At 32.1% G+C, this 12,408-nt stretch overlaps 1 protein-coding gene across 1 annotated transcript; it reads right to left on the bottom strand.

The window, feature by feature from the left end:
• Positions 1 to 2,850: 2,850 nt before the first annotated feature.
• Positions 2,851 to 6,456, bottom strand: LOC122590482 (protein SRG1-like). Its single transcript, XM_043762685.1, has 4 exons — positions 6,196 to 6,456; positions 5,743 to 5,990; positions 4,980 to 5,304; positions 2,851 to 3,141 (listed from the first exon to the last, which is right to left on the bottom strand). Exons 1-4 carry the CDS (start codon positions 6,454 to 6,456, stop codon positions 2,872 to 2,874), a joined length of 1,104 nt encoding a protein of 367 aa, XP_043618620.1. The 3' UTR covers positions 2,851 to 2,871.
• Between the last annotated feature and the right edge of the window lie 5,952 nt (positions 6,457 to 12,408).

Below are 12,408 nucleotides of genomic sequence, written 5' to 3'. Positions count from 1 at the left end.
AGTAAGGCTAGAAAATGTTTCAGGAAATCAAATAATGGAGAGAGGCGTACACTACACCCCAAAGCAGCGTAATGTACGGTGGTTGAGGTTTGTATGGGGGTAAGGGACGACAGAGGGTGGCGTAAGCTACGGTGGTTGATCAGGTGGTGGCGTAACCTACGGTGTCTGCCATCGTAATTTACAGTGGCCTGAAATCGCTTGTTTTGGCGTTTGGAGATTCGATTTCATCGTAAACAGACCTCTAGGGGCGTAAAGCAAATGTAGAGCACCGTATCTTACAGTTTCATGGGCGTATTTTACGGTGGGTCAGGGTTGGGCAGAGATCAGTTGACCAAAAGTGTCAAAATCAGCCATAATATAAACTCTAACCCTAAACTGTTTAATTCAAGCATTTTAGTTGATTTCAATCCAATCTTTCATAGGGCTTCTCTTGATTAAGCATCCCCAAAGATAACCCGAACACCAAATTGTTTAACAAGATCGAATTCGAGTTCAATTACCCATTACCCATTTTGACTTTTTGACAAACCCTAATTACAGTTCTAATTTCTTTTAGGCCAATCTAACAGAGGTTCTCAAGCATTTGTAAGCACAATTTCATGTAAATAAACACAACCCACAACTTAATTTTGATTCATAACATCTTTAAACCCTACAAATCGGTTTTGCCCCAATTTGGAAAGTCAAGAACCCTAGTTTTGACCCATTTTGAATTTGACTTGCAATATGACCCAAGATTACTCAAATTTGACTAAAAATATGATTTTAAATAATATATGATCAATTTGGGACAAGTTTTACTTACCAAAATCTTCCTCAAAGTGTTGAATCTGTTTTTGACCCAAAAAGAGAGTTTCCTTGCACTTTTAAATCCCAAAATTTGATATGTTGTTCAAATGATTGTGGAGATAATGTTTCTATCACTAATGTAACCCGAATAACATTTAATGTTGATAAGATTTTAGAGAGAGAGAAATGTGTGTTCGTGTGTGTGCATTTGGTTAGAGAGATAAATGGAAGAGATGAAATGAATGGATGGGTGGAGATGGGTGCAAGATTTGGAGGAATAAGGTTGGGTTGTTTTAGATGGGTCATGAGCAAGGGTTAAGTCCAAGGGTTGACCCGTTATCATATAACTAGTCAATTAAATTCATTAGTCAAATTACGTACAAAGTCAAATGATCTAAATTTGCGGATGTTACACAAACGTTAATTTATTAGTTAATTTAATTACAGAATTTTGATGGAAAAAAATTGTGTTTTTCCATCATATTTCAAAGAATGAGTGAAAAGAAAAAGGATGTGATAATTATCACATGATATCATAGGATGTGATAATCTGTTCAAAGAATTGATTTGAAGAAGATGATGAAATATGAGAAGTTGCTTTGTACATGGGGGAAATAAATTGAATAAGGTTTGGTTGTATTCAGTTTGATAGATCTTCTGGAGCAGAATTGTATATATGTATCGATATATAAGTACCACTGTGTGTATATATTGATATTATTATATTATAACTATTATTTATTTTTCGTGGCTGACATGGCAGTCAAAGTCAATAGTCAAGCGAAAACACGCACAATACCGGTCAAACAAAACCATATAGTGGTTTTGATACCCATATTAGATCGCGTTTGCATACACTTGGGTTACATTAGGAGGTTTTTAGGGATGATATCTTACATAGTAAAAGTCAAGAAGTATGGTACCTTTAAAACCTATTAGCCCCACAAATATTCCTCTTTCACTATACATACGCCATACTATATTCTCAACAAATATTAACATTTCACATATAAAATAAAATGTGATTTGTAATGTTTACATATATACTTTGTGGATTTTTTTTTTCTTTTTCTATGGTGGATATATATATATTCTCGTCTTAAAAATATCCTAGTAAATGCTAAATACAACCTTAAGTTATAGTTAATGTATATAAGAATAATTATACATGTTATATCAAAAGTGTACCCTTTATGAAAATGTCCCGGTAAATGCTAAATATTCCAGGTATCTTAAATTATATATATATATATATATATATATATATAGCTTACATGTTTATTATATAAAGCATACATCTTTACTTTAAGATACCTGGAATATTCCCCATTCATGGCATATGGAGTGCAAATATTTCTTTTGATCCATATCGGATCCTATTTTCTTCAAACCGCTCATGTCAATGACGGGAATGGAGGGCAAAGATGTAGAGTCTGTAGGGGAATACGTAGGTTCTCGATATTCTTGAATGTACGGAAAAGGGACATCATCATTTAGCTTGAATTCTCTTGCTAGCTCTTGTAAACTAGCTAGTCCCAAGTAGGCCATGTAGAAATGGTTGTGAGGAAGCCATTTCAGAGTGTATGTTGTAACAATTCCAATGTATTTGCTATCCCGTATATATGTATTGTCAATAGACACACATATATAGGGATAAACTCTGTCCTCTTAAACCTGAATCTGAGTATACGTATACCCAAGTCAAGCTCTCATAAAAGGACTACCTATATCTCAAAGTTGGCTGAACGGAGATTACTTACAGTTCAACTTAATTAACCAGCTCAAATAACTCTAAAACTCAAATCCATGTCTGATTACTTTCCTGTCGTTTGACCCATATCTTTTGAACTATAGATTCTTATTGTTTTTTTTTTCTAATAATCGATCCGTAAGATAGATATATAACACAAATCATTACATTATTTTTGGATAAATATATATATATATAAACAAACTGAATTCCATTTTTTTTTATGATTATTGGTGAAATGCATGGTGAACACGTACATAACTATTATACATATTATGTATACGTCGATCGATACAATTTATTTTGGACGAGCAAGGTAGGTAGAAATTCGATCAAGCATCCCCGACTTCATCATATCGGATTTTCATTTTCTCGAGAAATGTTTTTCCGTTGAGCTTGCGCGAGAAGAAATCCTTGAGATACTGTTCCATAACGAGTGTTTTATACAAGGGCGGGTCTCCTGTGTTTCTTAGGAGGCTCTTGGCAGGACCAACATCTGCTTCAAGCTTTGGATTGAAAAACATGGCTAATGAAATCCTTTCTTTTGTTTCATTAACAGTTGCCCTGTGCTCAATGCTGTTGTACACACCATTGCTCATGATCTGCAATAAGCCCGCCGCCCCGTTAATAATATTTACTACAAATTAAGTTTCAAACTAGCGTAGTACGGGCCGGGATGAATGGATTCGTGTAATATGCATATGTATGATTCGATCTCTAGCTAATTCTGAAAAGAAATTTACGACTTTTTTGAACCTAAATTTAATCAAATTGCGAAATTCTCGTTTATATTAATTAAACAAATGAATATGAACAATTTACTTGCGTATTTAATGCTCGACCCAACCCAAAACCCCGCCAAAAAAAACAGACTATGATTGTATAATTTTGACCATCCAACGCGGTACATTTTTTATTAACCTTTTTATAAAATGTATATTTTTAATTATATCTTTAAAATAGCTGTTTAAAGTTTTTCATCAATAATAATAAATCTTTTTTCTTCTAATATTTTATAAACATAATGATTGTTATAGTATATTTATTATTTTTTAAAATAATAATAAAGTTAGTATTTTATTATAGAAAATATTAGTAGGTTCATTAATTATTTACTTTGTCTAATTTTTTTAATAAGCATGGTTTAATTTGTCATGATTTAAAATAACTTTTAAGTTTTTTTCATCCATACTAATATAGGTTTTTTCTGAAATACATTTAAAAGATATTGTAATCGTTATAGTATTACTCGTATTAAATAATAAGAACTTTATTAATTTTTACTTTGTTTAATATTATTAGTAAGCATAATTACCTTGTTTTTAAAATCACCTAAAACCCACCTGAGCAAAAGGTTACCCGTTTGACCCGTTAACCCATTATTAGTTGGGTTGACCCGGGTCAACCCCGGTCAACGTAAGTTGGATCCAGCTTTTTAACTTATAACGTTTATTGGATCAGGTTAAGGTCAGATGTTTTTATCTTGCGAACCCGACGCTACTTAATGCGGGTCGACCTGATTGATAGATCTTCAATTTACTATGTCTCATTCATTTGTTTACAAGTGTAAAACTATGCTAGATAACGAAATCATAGTGTGTGAAGTGAAAGTGTGTGTAATGAGAGAAAAAGGGTATTTGTTATGTAAAGGAATTATATTATATGAAAGGGTTAAGAAGTTACAAAGGTGGTGGAGGGGTATTTATATATATGCATAGCAAATTACATTTAACATCCCTCCATACTTAATCTAACTATATCCCTAGCTTGTGCAAAAGTATAAAACTAGCCCTAACTAATTATAAATCTAACAAGATCATGCATTCATGAACATTCACTAATTTGTTCCTTAATAGTTGGCGTATCCTTGTTTACTTTTCATTAAATTATCAAACATAGAATCGATACATTTAGCGGAGAAGCAGCTACATGACTATATATTTATGTATTAATTTAATCCATAGTAAATTATCTCATCCATAAAATCTTAATTTTTGTTCAGCCTCGCGAAAAATAAGGATATATTTTTCAAGTTAAAACACAAATTAAGTTGATATAAAGTTCACGCAAATGGGGAAAAAAACATTTGATGTGTTTTGGTCAAACATGGGAGACAACATATACTTGAGTGACCAACAACTATACCCCAGATAGATGCTCCAGTACACATAGATAATAGTTAACATATGATTGACAAAGACACATAACCATAAATTAAGTTGGTGATCATCCAATCTAGCATAAAAGAATCAAGAATACACCCACGTTTTATATAGTAGCATATAACAATTAATAATTTACTCATTCATTTTTTATATATATAGTTGTTTTCGTTTTCATGGTCATGTAGAAGGTCCCATCTAGCAAATAAATAAGGTTTCATTAATTATATCTATCTTGAATTTTCAAGGCGCAGAGGATAAAATGCCTAATTAATTACCTCAAGGATGTCTCCAACATTTACAATCAAAGCATCAGGAAGAAAGCTGACGGGGATCCACACGCCGTCTTTCTTAACTTGCAAGCCCTCGACGTCGTTGACTTGGAGAAGAATGGTAATTCCAGCTGCGTCAGAGTGAGGAGTGAGGCCGATCACCAGATCCGGTTGGGGGCAGGGAGGATAGTAAGTCATCCTTATGGATTGCATCCCATCATCAAAAACATCTATCATCTCTTTCTTGTCAATATCTACCGCTTGCCCCATTAGCCCGAACAACGTCATGGCTAGCTTCTGCATTTCTTGCAAGTATTTCTCCATGGTATCTCTGCTGAAATTTTCATTAAAAAAATATTACTCCGTAATAATTAAGATAGGCAGAAGTTACGTACCTAATTAAAATAATTAGCTACACTTTGATTAATAAACTCGATCTTTGTGTTAATAATACTTAATTATTAATGATCAGTTGCATGTCGCGCCTGCATTTAACTTTGGATATATTATTATAAATAGTTGAACATTATTAATTTATATAACGCCAACAATCGATTAAGTAGTGCATTTTTTTTAATAAGCGTGGGTATTGTTTTTAATTTGGCCAACGTTGATAATTCCAATCGGCCTCAATTATATTAGCTATAGCTGATTTATACCAAAAACTAATAGCTAGACACACACAAGTGTGTTACAGTATATTATAACTCTACTGGAATTTTCATATCGATCTAGTTTAGAGAGAAGAATCAAGGGCATGGGGACGTACCTAAGTCGTGGAGGGAAGTCTGGAAGCAAGTTGGATTTTCTCCTGTGAACAGGATTGGTGATCATATAGAAGCGATCAGCCCAGTCAACTTTCTGATCCTGAGTATGGAGTATGGTTTGGCCATACCCTTGATAGTCACCTGCCATCAGCTTGTACCTTAGCTTCTCTTCTACCGACATGTCGAAAAACTTTCTCACCTCCTCTTTCATCTTCTCCACCAACAATTTGTCAACTCCATGATTCACCAACTATTTATATTTATATAAAGTCATTCGATCAATTTGTGTGTGTGTATATATTCCTTCACATATATATGAACTATCAAGTTATACTTATGTTCATATGTCAACAGTTCTCACATGAACCTTACCCTGTACTAACTATATATATCAGACGTATGTTTGAGCTAATTAAACAGAAGTATATATGTAGTAGACAACGTATAGTACTAACCTGAAAGATCCCCCATTCGTGGCATACATAGCGCAGATTTTGCAGTTGATGATCCATATTATCGGATCCTGCTAGTATGCTCATAAGATCGTTCATGTCAATGACTGGGATAGACGGCAGGGGCGAATTAGCACTGGTAGAAACAAAGGTGGGTTCACGATGTTCTTGAATGTAACGTTGAGGGGGGACATCGAGTTTGATTGTTTTCACAAGCTCTTGGAGGCTCCCGTGGATCTGTGACAATGGTTGTGGAGATGACATATCAGCTGAGTATGTTAAGTTTTTACTCGATATAAATCTACTGTACGTACGTGTATGTTTTGATATTTAGTTACAAGTGGGAGGTTTGGTGAAAGGATAAATGTTTGTAATTAATTGTCTAATCTGATAGAAATAACATATATACTCCAACATATAGATATAGATATATATACTGTAAGTTAAGTTGCTTTAAATAGAAAAAGATTTCTTGCAAGAAATTGACATTATTATGGATTATCATATATATATATATGCCATAATAATAGTTGCATGGGACTTTTTCAGTACAAGATGAGTTGCAAAACTAAGCTTAGTCAATTCTTCTAGCTATTTCATACTCGTATGATTCTAGCTTTAACGTACATAAATTAAACTTTTAGAGAAACCTTCAAATCAAACTTATTTGATTCTTTGACTACGCACATACTTCTCGATCCTGTTACAAATTTCTCAATTTAATTTACTAAGCTTGTTAATTATTGCTTTTAATTTCCACCTATATATATATATGAACTTTTCCGTTCGCTATTGTTTTTTATTCGGGTAAAAGAGTAAAGTATTTTTATACTAGCTTTGAAAAGTACGTACTATTTCGATATGAAGGTGAAAAAAGTACGTACTCTATATATTGATTCAGCTAGCTAACAGAAGCAGACTCGATCTTAATTAATGATGCTTTCCTGCAGGTATTCGTTATCTATCATGGGGCCGGATTTTTGACCGACCTGATCAATATATAGGCCAGGGTCACACTATTTCAACGTACTAAAGGGCCGGTCAGGTATTCCTGATTGAATCCAGGCAAAACATGTACAAGCTAGGATATATACTCCGTATCATACTATATATATACTAAGTTCGGATGGGATCTAAATTAACGATAAAAAGATCACAGATGTACAGATAAGTAAATGTGTTAATTAGAAGCAATGATCATGATCATCATAAGCGAATCTTAATTTCCTACCATAATCCTATATCATCCAACACATTTAATATAATCAAGCGTACTATATTTAATTAATTAGTACGAGTATCTATCTATTATATATGGTTTTTCACAAAGTGTTGTCTCGACTCTAATCAACAAACAAAACTCTAAGCAACAAACAAATCTGCCAATAAATTTAATTGGAATGATTCATGTAACACCCAAATCTAAGCCCAAGGTCATGGTTTGCTTCAATACTTGCAAATCACAATCTAAAACATTGATGGATGAGCCAATGTGTGGTACGCACTTATTAGCAGATCGACTTGACAAATAGAAGCTTCCGCCTTTTAGGAGATTGGTGTAATACTTGGCTGTTAAAAAAAAAATGATGGATGAAATTAACTAGAAGCCCGGCCACAACTGAAAAATTAAGAATTCATCAAACTGATCCAATTCTTGGATCTATCCATGTAAGTCGAGTTATTATATTATTACAAACTGATCCCGCTTAAACTCCTTATATCCGGTTTCCTCACTCCAGGGCAGAAATACAGGATTATAATAGGCTCTACTTCCAACAATATCGATCTAGTGGAAAACTGGAAATATTTCTACGTTTTTTTAATTAATTAGGCCTAATTGCATGCAAGATCACCCACGTCCTGCTGGCAGAAGAAAATAAAATAAAGTCGACTAGTAATTATTCATATTAGGTTCTTTGTTATTTTTAAATAAAATGTGTGAATTACTCTCAAATAACAGGGGTCTAACATATACGTTGTTTTAACCGGATTGTAGAACAGATACCCAATTTAAATCACTTGATAAGAAACCATTATATCACCCAAAAATCTAGAGGAGCACCAGTTTAAATCACTTGATAAGAAACCATTATATCACCCAAAAATCTAGAGGAGCACCAGTTTAAATCACTTGATAAGAAACCATTATATCACCCAAAAATCTAGAGGAGCAAAACTCACCTAGACGGCTAGACCCACCATAAGTGGAAACTAAATATATGCGGTCGCCTCAAAATATATCTAAAATAGGATTCAAACTTAAGACTTTTTGTGAGAATACCTGTGTTATACTAATTTTTCTTCTTGTTTCATATATGTAATACATAAAAGTTTTCAGAAGTTATTGGAACAACTTTAATCATTGGATTAAAATCGATGATCAAAATTTAAAAAAAAAAAAATTTTAACTTTTAATTTTAATCCATATATTAAAAAAAATAGTTTTACGTCAATTTTAAATGTATCCTTGTAAGAATCATCCCCCATAACACATATTATGCCCATCATGTTTGTTTGACTAACTATAGATAAAGTTGTACAATGTCGGGTATATATCTTTTCATCCATCTTTCCTATATTAATTTTACTTTATATTTGCACATGTCTATTATAAACTAGTCATAATGTTCTATGTAGAATACACAAGTCATTTTAATGTTTCTTCTTGTTTCATATATGTAATACATGATGTAACTTAGTTAAAAGCAGAAGATAATTAACGTGGATGATGTATTACTCCTTTGCAAAAATCATACCCACTTTATTGCTTCGTGGTGTGGGACTCAAACCCATTTTTGCCTCCACAACCAAAGGCCTTCTTCAATTACATAAAAACACAAGGATGCCAAGAAGGAACGGAGAAGGAACGGAAAGTTGATATATGCTGCATGTTATTATCAACGGCTATCTGGTGTATTCGGAAATCAAGAAACGAGTCAATCTTTAACAACAAGCCTTTCACTCTACAAAAAGTTTACCAAGACATCAAATCATCCTCATTCTTATGGATAAAAAGTTGAGTATTTGGGTTAAGGAAGCTGGTGTATTCGTCTACGTATTGACTCGGCGTTGTGGCCACCGCATTGGTATTTCTGCACTACAAATAATTTTGCATTTATCCACACTTTTAGTAAGTGTGAACAAATTAAAAATTTTGTCACACTTTTATGTGTTTAAAAATATGTATTACCAAAAGTGTGTTGAATTTATTGTGTATAACTAAAGGTTCACACTTTTTAGTGTGGACTTATATAATTATTTTGTAACACCCTATTTATTCACGCTAACTAGAAAGTGAGTATGGACACATGGGGTGTTATAAAATAATTATGAAAATCCACACTAAAAAGTGTAAACTTTTAGTTCTACATACTTTTCAGTGTGTGTAAATTCTTACTCACTTTTAGTTTTACATATTTTAATTTACACACATAAAAACGTGACAAATTAACTTTTTAATTTGTTCACACTCATTAAAAGTGTAAAAAAATGCAACATTATTTGTAGTGTTGGGCTTATTGAATTTTTTTATTACTCTACAAATTAAGTGTACATATCTTTTCTAGAATTGTTTAGATCATTACTAATGAAGTTGACACTGAAGTATTTCATATATATATATGTAAGTTTCTAATTATAATCAATTTAACATATTTGTTTTTATCTTCAAGGAAATTAATTATCTTTCACTCTAGAGACGGATGTAGGATTTTCATATACAGGGGGCACGATGACAAAGGTGGTAACATGAATGCGATAAGTTATGAGAAGATTCGGTCATGAGATTTTATATGCCCCAAACAAAAATTTTTGAAAATGCCCCTATAAATAGTTGTTAACGAAAAACACACTTAAATCTTTTAGAAATTTACAATCATGTTAAACTAGATGGGTCATCCTCACATTGATTTCCCATTATATAGGTATTGTTTTGAATCAACACTATTTGAATTGAACTTCATGATATTATTTTTCATGAACTCATGAAATGAATACTCATTTTATATTTTTGAAATATAACTTCGGAACTTAACTTAAGGTGGTAACTAAAATGCTTATGTTTATTAAATATAGATAAGTGTTTAAATTTTATTTTTCACAAAATGATATAGATAGATTTTAAGTCAGTTTTATTAATTTTAGTCATTTGAGAAAGGGACATAGACAAATAAATAATAGTTATATATTTATAATTGAATTTAAGGCATCAAATATATGTATTAAAGTCATAAAGGATTAAACTTATAACACTAAACAAATATAAAAATTTAATGAATGAAATTATGTAAAAAAAAGTGGTCAAAAATATTTGTCATCATCTGTGAAAATACTAGCAAGAGACAATATACATAAAAAGGTCCACTTTTAGACACAAACTAAATTAATACCGTAAAATAAATTGATACGGAGTATATACTTTTGCATTTGGTTAAGGAAACGAAGGTATCTCAAATTTCATGTGGGGGCATTTTGGTAAATTACTGAACTTTCATGCTTATTGAGAGAAGAACTGTACGTAAACTCAATTGTCGGGCTACGAGTTATAGGGGGCATTTCCCCCCGGTAGTTTACTATTACATCCGCCCCTGTTTCACTCGTGATCGAGTTTTACAATAACCATGCAGTCCCATAATTATGTTAATTAAGTACGTGCTACTCCAATTAAAAGGCAGTACTTACTAATTAAAAGTAGATTTATATGTTAGTTTATTAGGTTTTTTTAAATGAAACCTTGAAGGCTTTTATTGATATGCATTAAATAGTACACTTATTATAAAATTAACTTTTAATATGAAAATGTATAATCTTTTTATGTATATTAAGTGAAGTCTTAATGGTTTTATTTAGTACTGGCTAGTTTATATTATGGAAAAGGTTATGTGAGTTTTACTATCAAAATATGACTTGAAATGAGATATGGCCCTTTTACCATGAGAAAGTACCATATCACCATCTTGTCTTTATCAAGAGGGTTTAGTACGTATTTCGCAAAGAGAAGCGATCATCATACCATAGTTTTTGATATATTTACCACATTGTACATGTTTTATAGCACACTATACAAGTATGTAATGCACAACAATAAAAGATTTATCAAATGTTGTGGTACGAATATTACTTTCTTTTTGCAAATGTTGCCATGGATGTCTTAATTAAAAAAAGTAAAAATCACAATAAAAAAAAAGGGATGAAGTTAGATAGAGGTTGATTGGAAGGGATATCATTTCATTTCATTTTTTGTAATTGATAGAGATAGCAAGTTGTAAGTTTCAAATCTTCAACTTTACCAATCGATCAATATATGGATTGATTTTTGATACATGAGAAAGTCAGAGACTTAAAGATTTTGAGTTAAAAAAACTGCAAATTCTCAAAAGATTGCAAATATTCGAAATCTCCACGTGATATCTATCCTGTAATATTCTTGTTTTGCCTAACGTGTACCATGTACTACAAGTTTTATGCCAAGTCATTTCCAAACATGACCATTTAAATAGCATTATTAATATATCCAACCTTAGAATAAACATATGATCCGAAAACTTACGGCCCTGCCCAGATCTGACTCGAAATGACATGTCCGATAGGGTAACGGGTTGGGTTAAGGGTTTAATTTTGTTGCTTCGTCGGGTTTCGGTTCGGGTCGGACCGGATTTGAAGAAAGTATCAAGAGTAGAGTTGTGTTGTAATAGACGGTCATCAGAAAAAGGTATGGTCCAAGTAATAATTTACAAAATTCTGCAACAAAAGGAGTAATTTTAGGTATATTTTAAGTACCATTAGTGCAATTTAGCATTTGTTTCATAGATAAACAGTTCAAAACTTCAAATCCATTAACTTTGATACGTTTGCATCAATTTCACGCGGCCTTTTGAATTGTGTTGTAATGGATACTGATTAATTATGATGTGCCTAAATAATAATCTTAATGATGTGCCTAAAAATCTAGTATTGACATGAGGATAACATACCTGCTGAAACAAAGAGACAATTCTCTTCTTTTCCTCTCACATAACAACAAGATTTTTAAAATTGTTATGCTATTTAATCACATGGGAATATAGTTAATTGGTTTATAAAGGAAAAAGAAGGGGGCTATCTGTTTATTGAAGTAGGTATTATTTTTCTCTATTGACACATGACATAATTAAAGATGGAGATTAAGAAAGAGAATGAATTTTTTTTTAGAACGACATTCTATTTTACTGCTATTCC

This window comes from Erigeron canadensis, chromosome 3 (assembly GCF_010389155.1).
Source record: "Erigeron canadensis isolate Cc75 chromosome 3, C_canadensis_v1, whole genome shotgun sequence".
NCBI lineage: Eukaryota > Viridiplantae > Streptophyta > Magnoliopsida > Asterales > Asteraceae > Erigeron > Erigeron canadensis.
The sequence above is the reverse complement of the archived record's forward strand: the minus strand, read 5'-3'. Positions and strand labels throughout refer to the sequence as shown.